General features: G+C 37.4%; 1 protein-coding gene across 2 annotated transcripts in view; it reads right to left on the minus strand.

Moving 5' to 3' along the window:
• LOC100986730 (guanine nucleotide-binding protein G(q) subunit alpha) overlaps positions 1 to 17011 on the minus strand; it is a 313400-nt gene that overhangs the window by 71013 nt on the left and 225376 nt on the right. For both annotated transcript variants that reach the window (XM_034967540.4, XM_034967541.3), the window contains exons 4-5: positions 6765 to 6893; positions 3708 to 3837 (exon numbers count right to left, since the gene is read on the minus strand). In XM_034967540.4, coding sequence (XP_034823431.1) covers positions 3708 to 3837; positions 6765 to 6893 — 259 coding nt within the window. The remainder of the gene's footprint in view (positions 1 to 3707; positions 3838 to 6764; positions 6894 to 17011) is intronic.

Here is a 17011-nt window from a genome sequence, read left to right on the forward strand (position 1 = left end):
GAAGGGCAGGGGACCTGGCCTTCAGTGACCTTGGCCACAGGCCTTCATCTCTTCATTCCTGTAACCTCATCATTATGACGCACACCAGCAAACCTGATCTGTCCCCACCACGGTGAGGTCAGCTGGTAGATTCTGATGAGTAACAGCATCAGCAAGTTTTGGGTATAAAGTGCTAAGGTATTATAAACGTCTATGCTTTCCTTTTATCAATTGAGCAACTTCAAAAATCAGGTTTGTAGGATGAATACATGTTTATGGAAACCAAGTTCAGGGAATCCACCTTGATCAAGGAGGGCCTAGGGTAGGGAGAACTATCTTGACGTTTTAATAAAATGATAACATAATTCCTCATGACCATTTCAAGATGATTAATAAATTCAAAGCTCACATTCAAAGAGGACATGGAGGAGAAAAAGGTCTCAGTCTTTGAGATTCTATAAAGAGCTTAGCCTGGAAGACAGTCATTGAGACAATGTCTGAGAAAACATCTTTGTAGTAGTGCTCAGATATTCATGAAACAGAAAATCAGAAAAATAAAGATTAAAAGGCAGTGTTTGGATACACACTGATAAACTAAAATATGTTATAAGCATGTCTTATTGTGTGCTTTGGGCTTTCAGGAGCACTGAAATAACATACCCATGAAAGGATTACAGCAGAATAGTGGACTCCATGCTGGTGTGTTATCACAGGGAAAATAAGACAGCAAAGGGAATACACAAATCAATAAGACAGTAAAGGGAATATACAAATCAACACAGCTCTACCACCCTGGGTATTCTAGCCACTATTTGATAATGTATTTCCTTCTTTGAAGGAAAAAAGAAATTCATTCCCCAAACAATAGAAAGGCTGAGAATCTAGGCAGACAAAAGCAGACCTACATAAAATTATGAAGATTAATGTATAAGGTTTTAGAAATATTAAAAAGCAAAAGCAATAATCTAAAATGCTTCCCTTAGCTGCTTTTGTCTGTGGTCTGCAATGCATTTTCCACAGTTTCCTGGGATAGAAAGAAAAGCTGTCAGAATCCATTCCTAGGTTTTTCTCACAAATATATACCAAGGGAGGGAGGCACAACAAAGTCTGCTTTGGATTAAAGTTATGAACATCAGACTTCTAAACCAAGAACAAAATGCTTCTGGAGTTTATTTCAGTTTTGTCTCACCAAAACCAAAAAATCTGGGGAAACTAGAATTCTGTAGTTCTGAATTTTCTTAATGATTAAGGAAGCTGAGAGGCAATGACATTATCATACATTAGTACAACTGGGGAAAAAAAGGGGTAATGCGACTACATCCCAACATTAAAAAATATTTTTTGACAGTACTTCCTAATTACAGACAGTGATAGCTGTGGCTAATATGGATGAAGGAATTAATGAACAGCACTTTTCTCATGATCCCATACTATCATCAGGCTTGACTAGAGGTCTCAGAAAGGAACACCATACAAGTTGACTTTCATCTTATAGAATTACCTAGACTTTCAAAAGATTCACATGTGATTAGGGAGTCCTAATGAAAAAATGATAGCTTTATTATTTTAATTTGTAATTATTTAAAAGTAGCATAAGACATCACCATAGGAATCAAAGGAACTGGGACAATATTTTTAGACGTTCTTAGTACCTGTACATTGAATGTCAAGTTACTGTGGGCTTTAATTATGACACATGATAATAAAAACGATGCCATTTTATTCTAATTAACATAATATACTTTTATATAAAAATCTAGTCACTATTAGCTATGTCTGAGGAAAAATGGAATAAATGATCTGTAATGTTCAGATAACTGAAGAACCAGATTCAATTCGGTTGAACTGAATTAGCTGATGAGTTGCCAAAGGATTCTACTTTCTTTTCTATTTTGATAATTTTGAAGTGGTAAATTGATAAGCATTACATCATGACATATACTTCTTCATATATATAATGCATTTATCTTGTGGAAAATGTGTATTGATAAACACTTGTCCTCCTCTAGCTATAATGTAAACATCAGAAATAAATTCACATTTGCTTCTTACATCTCTTGTGTAATTGATAAATGCAAATTTTATTTTACTGGATGGCAAATTAAAGAAGAGAAATGACAACCTACATAACAAAGGCTTACCTTTCCCCCTATGGCTTATTCTGACCAAAAGCATATCTTGTTTATAAGGTCTTCTAGGGCAGAGTTGATTTTTTTCCCCATTTTTGTGTCTTTTTAGATACTCTGGTACCCAGCATATAGTAAGGAAGCCCTCAAAATATTTTTTTGTCTTGACACAACATTCAAAAAAATCAGAAGTGTCAGAATAGATCTGCTCCCAAAATATGCAGTATGTTTAAAATACTACATCTAGGGATTATGTAACAAACAAGCACAGACATAAAGATATACAGATAAAGATATCATAGCTAAAATTCTGACAGTAACTGCCTTGTATCTTGGTAACTTACTGTCATATATTGTAGCATGCTTTTAGGCACTTTGCTTTAGAGTTATTGGGGGCAACTGATTGATAAACAAGCCTCATTCTTAAACAGAAGTTATTTGGTTAACTCCAAAGCCAATATACTTGTAACTCAGGAATGATTCCGAAACGCATGAACAGGTAACTCTCGGTTCTATATGGACATTGGTTCATGGAAACTTTATCAATCCTATACATAAAAGAAATACTATAGGAGCTTGGATATTTATTTTAATGGAGATATTAATACTGGCAGAAAAATATTTAAAAGAACCAGTTAGGAATTCTTGTGTACCTAAAAAATGTACTGTATTAAAAGCATAATATGCTAGATCCTATTTTAGTCAGCAAATGGGGATCTCTCACTTCCTTCTTTTTTTCTACCCTATTATTAGGATATTTAATATTTATTATTAACCTACCACACTGCAATCTCTGCCTCTAACAGGATATCAATGGTGTCTTCCCCGTTCCCCCAACACACACATACACATGCACACAACTACAGCTCAGAAGCACAGATTTCTACATCCCTTAATATATTCCATCATCAATTGATTCATCGTCAGGTCTTTACCATCCTGAAAATCCACATTTACACCTATTAAGTTTCCCTGCAACAGGGAGGAGATAACAATACTGAAATTGTTCTCCAGACAGGCATATTAAGGATACTTCTTCAACTGCTCACTGCTTAATAGAGACAAAATTATGCAACAGCCTAGAGAATTCTATAAGAGCAGAAAGGCCGCATCACCAAGATATTCCATGGTTCATAATGAACTGATTTAGAGCCCAGCTGCGAAGTCATTCACATTTGCCAAGAGAGATTTTGAGTACTCTTTGGGACACACCCATCACACAAACAATGATTTAAACAAAATGAAAACAAAACAAAACAGGATGACTCACTCCAACACTCCCAGTTCTATCCTGTAGGAGGAAGACTATAAAATGATCTGATGATTAGCCTAGGATTTCCATGTTATTTTCATTTTTAGAACCTCTGCATAGTGTTAAAAAGTATCAAATAGGCTCTAATTAGATTTGAACACAAAGACCTGCTCATACATCTGACAGAAGAGCTTACCACAGGATTATTTTTGGTTATTTTAAAAGTCCTAAAATCAAATTTCAAGAAAGCAAAGAAGTAAGTTCACTCCATTCCCCATACCCTACTTTCTATCATTTACTTGTATCAGATAATAAAATGATAATCCATTGCCTGTCTAAAGAACACTTACCTCATTGTCTGACTCCACGAGAACTTGATCATATTCACTAAGCGCTACTAGAAACATGATAGAGGTGACATTTTCAAAGCAGTGTATCCATTTTCTTCTCTCTGACCTTTGGCCCCCTACATCGACCATTCTGCAAGGTTAACAATACTCATATTAATAACATATAAAGTAAAACTAAAAATTCAACATAAATATAGCACTACTTACAAACTTAGGGAAAATATTCTCTTGAATGATGATGATCATCCAAGTCAATTCAATTAATACTTATTGAATAATTACTAATTTCTTATTACCTAATATTCAAAGTTAAGACATTCTGGGTAACACATCATGATGGTTTTAAGAAAGTTACCAGTGTGTACGAAAACTGTAACACTGTAAAAAACATCCTTATCTGTGCCAAGCAAAATGGTATTTTATTTAATGAAGCGCTGAAGAGTCCAAAACTGAATGAGTTTTGTGTTAAGCCCTACTGGCAAATACTGAACTTCAGTTTCTTTTCCTATAAAATCGGAAAAAAGATCCTCATGTATTTCTTATGGATGCTAGATATGACTACAAGTACACTTAAAATATGTGAGATGCTATACAATTCAATATGGGTGGTATGATGCTTCCACTAAATGCAGATACGACCCCACTCATCCTTTATCAGCAGGGTAGGCATGTTGGGCATTTTTTTCTTCCCAATATTGATAAGAATTTGGCACAGGTCCAGTCATGTCAGGTCACTTACTTGAAATAAAGTGTGAGTGAATGAAGATACTACAAGGTACAAGACGGAGGCCATCATGTGAACCATTTCAATCATTTGTTTTTAACACATCAATTCTGTGCTGAATTACTGCTCAGAAACCAACACTGACATCAATTAATTTGAGTGACAATGTATGTCTGAAGATATCTAGCAATGCTTGGCACTGAGTCAAAGTTTCTCCAAATTGTTGAATCTGTATCTTGAATGAAATGTATACAATGTTCACAGGAAAAAAATAGTCTCAGAGAATGAGCGGTTTAGGTACAAAAATTTGAAAGTAGGGCTCTTTAAACATTTGTTTAAAATTGCAGTTGCTCCTGGTGTTTTCCTGCCTCCTGACATTAAACCTAAACAAGAACTAAGATCTTCTAAGTGACTACTCGTAAGCCTAGTAAGGCACAGGAGAGAGATCTAAGGGGCAAAACAATGGATTCAGGGAGATCCATGTACTATGGATATCAAAGCCAGAATTCTTAGATCTTCAGAAGTATTAAAATGCTGGCTCTTCCCTGATGCCAAGGTGTGAATAATATGCTACTAATTTACGTGAAATCCTCATTCCATGAAACTCTGTCACACTGGGCCCTAAAAGATGCTTCTGATGGTGGTGGAAAATTATACTTCTAAGTCATTACTTTTACTGTAGTGGCAAAAAATGTACTTCAAAAGCCAGTGTACAAAACGTGGAAAAAACAACATGTAATTGTAATCTGGTTTCAGAATCTACTAATTGCGAAGCAATAAGGAGATGAAAATCCCCATGAAATGCTATGTTTTCTAAAAATATTTTGTAACATGGAGGAAGGAAATCTGGGTGTCTCAAATTAAAGATTTCTAAATACCATAGACTTAAAACGTAAGTAATATAGAATGCTGGAGCTACAAGGAACCCTGAGGATCATCTAATGCAATACAACCATTTTATAGATTAAAAAACTGAGGCTCAGAAATAGTTTCAAAATGCCACCTACTTTGTGGCAATATCTATTAGAACAATGTATGGCAGCCAGATTTGACCTCAGGTACAGAGGCCGATTAGAAGAAAACACAGTGTCACGGCAAGGAATGAAGGTGGGCCTGCTAATCAGAATCACTTGGCAGAGTGACACAGGAGATAATAACTTCTGCTTCATAACCAATATTGCACACATCCATCTTCAATGGGGTGGGCGCTCCCAGAAAATCAACTCTCCACACTCCAAGACACATTCTCATTTCTCAAAGCACCATGTAGTTTGTATTCTAACTAAAAGTACAACTGAGTGATTGCATAATAAGAGATTGAATGAAAGTACATCAGTATTGTTTATTTTTTCTCATCCTAAAAACAAAACAACAGAATGCTTCTGCTGAAGTATTATCCAGACAGAACAGCAGCAGTGAGAGATGAGGTAATAAATTTTCATTCTATTTTGCTAGGTAAATACAGACTAGGTTAATTAACCCATTTTCAAAATCATGTATTTCAAAATTTTTCAAGCAACATATTTTATGAATACAAAATATCACATATTTTTCTTGCTACTGAAAAATTTTGCATTGGTACCAGAGGACGTGGGGAAAACACCAGCATGAAAACTTCTGACACTACTTAATTTCTGTGATTGACAGCATCATATGACCATTCATAGCTTACATAATTCTAAAAACATATCCATTGTCCTTACAGTTAAAATGATTGCCCAAAAAATTACAGTTAAGACCAATGGTTTACTAACCGATTTTACTCAACCACAAGCAAAACTAAGATTTTATTGATTTCTTAGTGATTTAAATTGAAATGCCAAATGTTCCAGTACAAGTACATTTCTCTCTTTTTTTTTTTCTTGAGATGGAGTCTCGCTTCGTAACCCAGGCTGGAGGGCAGTGGCGCAATCTCGTCTCATTGCAACCTTCACCTCCTGGGTTCAAGTGATTCTCTCACCTCAGCCTCCCAAGCAGCTGGGATTACAGGTGCCCGCCAGCATGCCCGGCTAATTTTTGTATTTTTAGTAAAGAAGGGGTTTCACCATGTTGGCCTGGCTGTTCTCAAACTCCTGACTTCAGGTAATCCACCCACCTTATCCTCCCAAAGTGCTGGGATAACAGGCGTGAGCCACCGCGCCCGGCCTCCAGTACATCTTTCTGTTATTTCCTCCTTCAGGGATATGTCATTTTATTTGTATAACTAATGATAATAATTGGTATAAAGCCTATCTTGTTTTAAAGCCTACACATGATTCCAGTATTTATAGAGTTTACCAAATGTACTCAAGGCATAAAAGCTGGGAAACAGGTTTCATGGACTCAATTACTACCTGAAAATGACACTTTGTAAGTCAAAGGGGTATTCGATGATCCCTGTGGTGGGGACTCGAACTCTAAGCACATCTTGTTGCGTAGGCAGGTAGGCAGGGTCAGCTACGCGGTCCAAGTCATTAAGATAGCTAGAGGAGGGAAGACACAATGAGAATGTCAGTGACACCATCACACCAAAGCTGTCTACGGAAAGGGAAGGACAAAAATGAGTCCTAACAGAGAAGTAAAGAAGAGAAAGAAAAATATCAGAAAGTGGTAGAGGAGTCTGTGGAAAAGAAAGATAAAGTCAACCTTCCATTACTGGAAGGTTATCCATCTATGGATTACATACACACCATAATTCTCATTTCTTCTCTTATTATCAATTAGAACTCATACTCCCCAGAGGCAAGGGGTGGGAGAAAAAGAAATTCAAATTAGTTTCCTATTCTCTACTTGTTTAGTAGGTTTGGTTGTCAAAGCAGGAGTTTAAAACAAATAGTGTTTAAGATAACAGAGAGTTGCACATAAGGTCAGAATGCCTTTTTTTTCTTTTTCTTTTTTCTTTTTTTTGCAGAACATCAGAGTCTTCCTGGAATGAATTTCACTATTCCCCTAAGAGAAGACAGCAGGCTACAGTGTCCTAAATTCTGTCCAGAGCCTAAGTCATTCATGATTAATGTGAAGCCATGACATTTCTAGTTACTGCAGTAATAATGTGTCTGAGGTCAGATATTCCCAATGTTTGGAGTCACTACACCTTAACTTTACATTTATCTGGTTATATGATACTTGATACTTTTCCCTTCCCTTAAAAGAATTTTTCTTTTGAAATAACTTTAGACTCACAAGAAGTTGCAAAAATATTACAGAACATTTCCCTGTACCCTTTACCCAGCTTCCCCAAACAATAACATCTTACATAATCATAGTACATGATCAAAACCAGGGAAATGACACTGACACAAATACTATTAACAAAACTACAGACCTTACTGAATTTTATCAGTTGTTATATACTCATATGCTATATATTGTATGTATGTATACAGTCATCCCTCAGTATCTGTGAGCAACTGGATCCAGGACCTCCTGCACATACCAAAATCCCTGGATGCTCAAGTCCTCCATATAAAATGGAACAGTATTTGCATATAATGTATGCATAGTCCTCTCCTATAGTTTAAATCATCCCTAGGTTACTTAACAATGTAAATGGTATGTGATTAGCTGTTATACTGTAGTGTGTAGGGAATAATGACAAGAAAAGTCTGTACATGTTCAGTAAAGATACAATTTTTCTCTGAGTATTTTTGATCCATAAGTTGTTGAGTTCACAAATGCAGAACCCATAGATACATAGGGCTGACTGTATTATGGGGGGGTATCTAGTTCTATGAGATTTTATATGTAGAGATTTGTGTAATAACACCACAATCAGGACACAGAATTGTTCTATCACTACCTGTGTTATCCCTGGCAGTCACACATATGTTCTTCATCAATGTAATTCTGCCATGTCAAGAATCTTTTATTCATGTTTCATTTTCTCAAAGTGTAAAAAATAATCTGAAATGTTGAGAATGACATAATATGATAGAATTGAGTGGTATCTCCATGATTTCAAAGAGTAACTGTGTTCTCCTTTGTCCTGGAAAGGATGGGGCACAGACATGGCTTCAAAACACACAACTACAAAGTATATGCACAAAGTAACTAACTTACGAGCCAGATTAAAGAAAAGGTGGGACCTTTAATAGAAATGGAAAGGGTTAGATCTTCAACTCTGTATACCCACAAACAAGAGGTGAGTTCTAAGATACATAACAAGGAATGCCTTGTGCATAGCATGTTATAATTGAGCAATAACAAATACTCAGTGGACATGACCTACCCAGGGTAGGGACTCTGACACACTCATCTTTATTTCTGCCTTAGTACCTAAAAGAATGCCAGACAAATAGAACTTAATGAATATGTGTTGGATGGATTGATGGATTTCCTATGCTGAGATTTAGTTTTAGCATTATTTAAATAGCATTCTTACCAGTGGTATTTCTGTATGAATGATACCCTTAAATTTGAAACTGAATGTAAAAAAATGTTAAATCTACAAGATTCCTGGAATCATAAAGTAGGAGGATTAAATCTGAGTTTAACAAAGAGTTAAGTCTGACTTTAACAAAGAAATAAAATTACTGCTTCTTTGGAGGTGTGTTATCAATTCTTTAAGACAAAAAAAGTATCAGCCCAGAAATTCCTATTGCAAATCAATTAATTAGTATTCCAGGGGCCTTATCCCTGATACATTGATGATTCTCTAGCTGGCAATCAGCTCTCTATTGAGTAACAGGAACCAGCCTGATAGCTCCAATTATTATAAAACTGGCTGGAAGACAAATAGAGGGAGGCTGGGAGAATACTGGTGTGAAACACAGAAAGGAAACGTAAAAATGGACTAGACCCAGAATTTTAGTAAATATCTTGCCATGACCATGGAGTCCTCTGATAAGAGTTAGACGAGCCCATGTTCTGGGAAGTGATCTGTATTTCACTCTACTGATAAACCAGCTCATCACATCATAAATAAAAAATAGGAACACTTTTACACTGTTGGTGAGACTGTAAACTAGTTCAACCATTGTGGAAGTCAGTGTGGCGATTCCTCAGGGATCTAGAACTAGAAATACCATTAGACCCAGCCATCCCATTACGGGGTATATACCCAAAGGACTATAAATCATGCTGCTATAAAGACACATGCACACGTATGTTTATTGCGGCACTATTCACAATAGCAAAGACTTGGAACCAACCCAAATGTCCAACAATGATAGACTGGATTAAGAAAATGTGGCACATATACACCATGGAATACTATGCAGCCATAAAAAATGATGAGTTCATGTCCTTTGTAGGGACATGGATGAAATTGGAAATCATCATTCTCAGTAAACTATCGCAAGAACAAAAAACCAAACACCGCATATTCTCACTCATAGGTGGGAATTGAACAATGAGAACACATGGACACAGGAAGGGGAACATCACACTCTGGGGACTGTTGTGGGGGGAGGGATAGCATTGGGAGATATACCTAATGCTAGATGACGAGTTAGTGGGTGCAGCGCACCAGCATGGCACATGTATACATATGTAACTAACCTGCACATTGTGCACATGTACCCTAAAACTTAAAGTATAATAATAAATAAATTTAAAAAAGAAAAAATAAATAAATCAAGTAATTCAAAACAACAAAAAAAATCAGATAGCTACTCTGCATGGATGGGGTTTTCTAATTTATCAGCTTCTTGATTTGAAAAACCTGAATGTACATTTTGAAATCTACAAGTTCACCATTTAACTACTGTATACAAAAACTTATTTCAGAGGAATCAAATAACTTTAAATTTCCACTGGCAAGGCTGCTCAGAAATATATTGCCTGAAAAACCATCTCTACTCGCTTAATGCCATACACAGAGGTCAGAACAGAGGGCTGTTAATTCTTATAATGGAAGGTGCTGTGGTGTTCCTGAGGTAAAGGGAAAGTGTGGTTTTCTGTTTTCTGGAGATGAACCTAACAGATTACTCATTGCCACTCCATAGTAAAGCACAGATGAGTGTTAGCACAGGAGAATTTAAAGAACCAGCACATGAAGTGGGAAATTACCTGTCACATTGCTTGGATAAGATGGAATCAGGCACATACCTGCCACTAGAAAACTTTCCACTTACAAGGGGTTAGAGGCTACCCTTAAAAAATTGTCAGTGGTATCACTCCTAAGTTCAGGGTACTGAAATGAATATCCAAGACACTCATACTTGCAAGAATATTTTTTCCTCTTCATCTTTTCAATGGCAGTATAGATCACAGAGAATGACAACAACAGCATAACAACAAATAACACTGAGCACCTGATGCCTGCCAGGCTCTGTTCTGTCTGTTCATTGCCCAGGTATCAACACAGTTCACAGCAAAGAAATGGCCATTAAAGACGCTTCATAAATTTCTGGTTAACTTAAAAGGAAGCTGCAGTTTTTGCTTGCCATTCTTTATGCTTTGCCTCAGTTGAGTAATAGAAAGAAAGGCTCACTTTGCTTGGGGTGAAAGAGTTAAATTAATCTAGCTTAACAAAAGACAAGACTAAGAGGAACTGTATCTAGCTCTGCTAGTTGCAACATACATCATCTAGAACCAAAAACCAAACCAAACAAAAACCCAAAACAAGGCAAAGAAAAACAACAAAACCTCCAACTAAACAAAAGACATACAAACTATTTGCTCCTAGAGTAAAATCTGGGAAGCTACCCAGGATTGAAGATATGTTACAGACAATTTGTGAAGCAGGTAAAATTTATAGACCACGAACGACATTTTTGGCTGGGCGCAGTGGCTCACACCTGTAATCCTAGCACTTTGGGAAGCCCAGATCACTTGAGGCCAGGAGTTTGAGACCAGCCTGGACAACATGGCGAAACCCCATCTCTACTAAAAATACAAAAATTAACTGGGTGTGGTGACGCATACCTGAAATGCCAGCTACATCGGAGGCTTAGGCATGAGAATCGCTTGAACCTGGGAGGCAGAGGTTGCAGTGAGCCACCACTGCACCACTGTACTCCAGCCTGGGCAACAGAGTGAGACTCTGTCTCAAAAAAACAAAAACAAAAACAAAACAAAAAACAAAAAAACCCTGCATTTTTCATTGCCAAGAAGGGATCAAAGAGCTGCTGCCCGCATAACCCCCAATCCCATGCAACCCCCCTCACTCTGGGCTCACAGGACTCAGAGGAGGGATTCAGCACACTCTGTATTTCACATTTGCCAGGGAAAAAGGGAACTTTGTTCCCCTAGAAATGGAGTTCTAGCATGGTAAGAGTAGAACATCATCATTTGATGGTCCTCGTCACATACTGAGAAAAGGTAATAAAATAATCTCTTAATTGAATTGTACTTTCCATTGAAGCATTTTCTATTCTGAAAAAAAAAAAATTGGTGGAATATGAGGGATGGGTTCATGTTAAATTATTCCATTCATTCGACCTTTTAAAAAAAAAACCACACTGAAGTCTGAACAAATTTATACTGTAAATTCAGAGTTAATTATAGCCATAATTTGTTTTGTAGGAATGATTCTGAGTGGCTGTTGAGGTCATTCTCAAGGGTGTTGCCATGGTGCCAGGCACAGGTACATTTCCAAGGCAATGTATGTGTAACAAGTATCTGGTAGTGACTCTCTCCTGATGTCAGGGAGAGGAAGCTCCCATGTTTTACATAAGGCTTGTTAAGTGTCTAGGAGACAAGCTATTCATGTTAGAAAATGGGAGATTTAGCTGCTTAAACCCACCTTACTCCAATCCCTCCATGGGGATTTAATGACTTTTCACTGTGCTGAGATATTATAAATTATTAATTTATAATTTTTTTTAAAAAAAGAAACCCCGAACTCAATATTCTTCCACATGTTTGCCCAGTTAGCTATGGCCCTCACACTCGGTGGTCAGGGCCCACAAGTGCCTTTGTCCACGGCTATATCAACAACACTTAGCCAAGCGCCTGGAGCACAGCAGGTGCTCAGCATGGACCCAAATTAAAACTATTTTATGGGAAGTGCTGTAGTGGTTACAAAGGCAAAAACACAGGAGAGGGGAGGTTGTTAGCTATCCATCCTTACGAAATTACTTCTCTCGGCTATTACTGGCCTGCATCATGTAATAACCAAGTTCTGAATAAAAATGTCTCTGACAAAGACAACACAGAAAGAAAAAGCATCATTTGTTTAACTTCATTTAGTAGATTTGCTTCCTGCTATTCTTTAGGTCCTGGCTAGAGAATGACAAAAAGTTTACGTCCATTTTATACCTGTTTCAAGCTTTCAGGCCTTAGCATTCTGTCTAACACAGTGCAAACTGAGGAGGTGGGACTTTATCAACAAGACATTTCTGACACAATCTTCTTGATGGAAAAAAGGTTTTTGATGGTTTTCAGTGAAAAGTGAGGGAACAAAGACACTTGCGTATTAATGTTTCAATGTTCCTTTCTGACCATAAGCAAAATGCAGAGTCATCTGGAATTAAACAACATATTTTGGCCATGACATTATGGTAGATGCTACAGATAGGAAGATTCATTGGATATGATCCTTACCTGCAAGGAGTTTATCAATTTGTGGGGAAATAAGGGTTACATAAAAACAAGAATGGTGAGATTTATAGAGATGAAATGAACCTTTGTATATTTTGGATACAGTCACTTTCTGGGAACCTGTTCGAACAATCTCTAGCCCTTGGTGATAATCCTCAAAACATTCTTCTGTGTAGCATGGCTGCACTGCATGAAAGACCTAACAGAAATCATTCCCACTAGTTTACACCTTGTAACAGATAAATTCTTTACACGCTGAATGTCAGGATAATCTCTGGCTGAAGAAAAATAAATTCAGAAACAGGACATAATCCACTACTTTAAATGATTAAAATATATGACAGAAGCTTCAACTTCTCTAAAATAATATGCCCAAATCAATATTACCTACAACACTTTCTCTCTTGAATATGTTTTAAAAAGAGATTCCAATTGTTCCTTAATTTTGACATTTTATCAATAACAGTTTTGAGGTGACCTTCAAATTAATTTATGCTCCCATTTGACATGAATGCAAACTGATTTTTAAAAGTCTCTTTTTAAGATTAAAAAGAACCACCCCCTCCCCCCACCTATGACTGGAAGAGTAACTGAAATCTAGACCAAGAATAGCACAGAAATTAAAAATTCAAGTGCTTTGTTTTCTCTTAAATGAAGGAAACAAAAAATTAAAATTTAGAGATATGAGCTGGCAGGTAAAACATATCACATTATAGCTAGGGCTAATAAATTTTATAAGCCAGGTGTGGTGGCATGTGCCTACAGTCCCAGCTACTTGGAAGGCTGTGAGGCAGAAAGATTGCCTGAACCCAGGAGTTTCAGGGTGTAACCACTGCACTCCAGCTTGGGCAACATAGTAAGACCCTGACTCTAAATACATATATTAAAGTTAGAGGCATACAACCCTCAGTAATTACACCAAAAGGCAAAAAGTACCTGTGGATAGTTAAGTAGGAACAGAAATCTCTGAAATTTCATGCAAATCCAACCAGACACAATAGGATAAATGAAATCGCATCTTGGGACTTTCAATGTAGCATGACACGGGGTGTGTGTTGGAGGTTGGGGAGCTCTTTGACCCCTATGTAAGGACCTCCTATAGAGAGGCTGCATTTATAACAAATTTGCAGTTCACGTCAAATACTAAGATGAAGTTATGGCACAGAAAATGATTCTGGGTAGGTCTTCACATTTTTAATTATTGAAAAGAAGGTTAGAAAAACGAGGTCGACTTCATTTAAAAAAATTAAGAAGACCTCATTGTGAGAGGAACAGTCTTTGGGGAGTTGAAAGCTAGATCATGTCATGAGATGGTGTTTGACACTGTCAAAAGCACTGGAAGCTAAAGAGAAATCAGAAACACACAGTTATCGTGAAGGTGCTATATGACCACAAAGGTCCAAAGGAAAAAAGTGAAAAAAAAATTGTAAAGTGACCTGCAAAAACAAATGAAGAAGTAACAGTTCTGCAAAACTGGTATCCTGAGGGGAGAGTCAAGGAGAGGTTTTGGTAGCATAACCTCCTCTAGTCCCTTCCTCATCTGGCAAATCCTGTGGCTGACAGGAGCCTGGCTGGTAATCTGGTTAGGATGGTTAGTGGCACAAGATTGCTCACTCCACAAACACTTCCATCTCCTAAAAAGCTCATTTTGCAGAGAGCAAATCAACTTTCCTTTTTCCTTTTTGATACCTGACATACATGTTAGAGTTCAAGGATGTGCAGCATTTATTAACACGCATTTTGTTCATAAGAAGTTTACTTTTTTTCTTTTTTTTTTGAGACGGAGTCTCGCTCTGTCGCCCAGGCTGGAGTGCAATGGCATGATCTTGGCTCACTGCAACCTCTGCCTCCTGGGTTCAAGCGATTCTCCTGCCTCAGCCTCCCGAGTAGCTGGGATTACACGCACGCACCACCATGCCCGGCTAATTTTTTGTATTTTTAGTAGAGATGGGGTTTCACCTTGTTGGTCAGGCTGGTCTCGAACTCCTGACCTCGTCATTCTGCCCACCTCAGCCTCCCAAAGTGCAGGGATTACAGGCATGAGCCACCGCACCCGGCCAAAAAGTTTGCTTTTAATACAAAGTGGCAGGTTCAAAACAAAGATCACTCGGTAGCAGGTGGGTTATAATCCTACCATTTATGAATGCTGTTCAAGGGAGACCATTCTGGAGGATAAAAGAGAAGGCTTCGAGATTATGCATTTCAATTTTCCTCTACCAAAGAACTAACCCAATCTAGAAAAATAAGATTTTTAAAACTAAATATCTCCTAAAAAGATTGTATCACTGCATTTGGTAAATAGTTTCATTATCTTATGAATCTGAAAGTCTGACGTAAAGAGCACTAGTGCCAAATAGGAAAAGGGCCAGGCAACTAAGTGTCTGCCAGACAGATGCCAGGGCTGGGCTCACAGCAATAGATTCTCAGGTGTAGTGCTCAAAAAAATAAATCAACTTTGTAATTGAAAACGAAAACAAAACAACAACAGCAATGAGAGAGAAAGAGAGAAAAGAAAGAAGGAAGTCTTTTTCAATTTGCCTATTTGGCTTTGTTAATTTATTCATCTTTTATATATGATAACTTTCCAAGCTATTGGTTAATTTTGACACAATTCTAAAACATATCAAGAAATAGCTGAAGATTACTTTTTAATTCTGGTCTGCCTGCCTTGAAATTGGATGGCGATGCTTAATTCAGTTAATTTACACATATTTATTGGGAATCTGTTATACATTAATTTCTAATGCAGTGTGTTAGATGGAGGGAGACTGGCACAGAGAACTGGTACAATATACGTTAAAATACCTTCTTTGCCTTTAGGGATTTCAGGCTACCTGTGAAGCAAAGAGAGCACCGATGAATCAATCAAGAAACAATTAAGTGCCAAATTGTGAGCTGCTAATGATGAATGCAATAGGAAGGGAGAGATGATTATGAACTGTAGTCACTGGAGAATAGTGTGCAGTAGAGGTGGGGATGGGTTACTCCGTGCAGACAGAATGAGATTTGAACAGGCAGAACAGGACAGACGACAGATGAGAAGAAATTAGGAAAGGTACAGAACTTTCTTTTTCCTCTATCACTCATTCATTCAACAACTTTTACGGAAAGTCTACTATAAGCTAGGCACTAGGCTTAGGCTGAGCGTGAACTACAAAGAAAAAAGGACACAAATCATGTCCTCAAGGAGATTATAGTCTGGCAATGAAGAAAAACGTGTTATAAATAACCATAATACAATGCAGATGTAATATGGGTCAAAAGAGAGCTTCCAGTGATTGCAGCCAAGAGCAATGAGCAATAAATAGGTCATACTGATTTAAGTGGGTCTCCCATGGTCATGTCAGTTATGTCACCTTAATTTGGATATTGGTTCTGTGAGATTAGAACTTTCATTTTGACAAGGATGATAAGGCCTGGAGAGCTGGTCATGCTAACATGAGTTAACGTAAACTAATTATAAATCAAAATTCAATTCATTATTTTAAACTGAAAAGACTTTAACCTGATAATGAACTCAAGAATACCAGTCAGCAAGGCTTCTTGGGAAGTGGGGAGTCAAAAAAGGTGCTGAATGATCTTATGGGTTACATAAAGACAGCAAGATTCTTTGGCTCCCCTGTGACTGGAAGTGGGATGGGGTTGTCTTATAATCATGTGCATGTTCTATTAGCCCTCTTACAAAAGACTGTCACTCCTATCTCTGCTTCAATTGATAGCTAAATCCTATGAAACTCTCTCATCAGCTGCAACATACCACCATACCATACCAGACACTACGAGTCAAGCTCACATGACACATAATCCTTGCACTCAGAAGCCAAATCAACTCAATGAACATTTCTGGTCATTCATGCCATTTTTATGCCAGACATTCTTTGTGTGGCATTTAGTGGTACGTCCAGGAAATATGATCTAGAACTTTCTGTTGCTCACTTCCTACCAAACGTTTCATTGTGCAAAGCAGTATCTCTAGAGGACTGCTGAAGGAATGCAGGCCATTGCTTCACTCAGTACTCTAAAAGATATCTCTGGGTTAATTCAGAGCATCAGAGTCTTAAACTAGCTTTTATCTAAATAGCATAAGCAGAATGCCACTGTGTTTTAATAGTTATTC

This window comes from Pan paniscus, chromosome 11, assembly GCF_029289425.2.
Source record: "Pan paniscus chromosome 11, NHGRI_mPanPan1-v2.0_pri, whole genome shotgun sequence".
Classification (NCBI taxonomy): domain Eukaryota; kingdom Metazoa; phylum Chordata; class Mammalia; order Primates; family Hominidae; genus Pan; species Pan paniscus.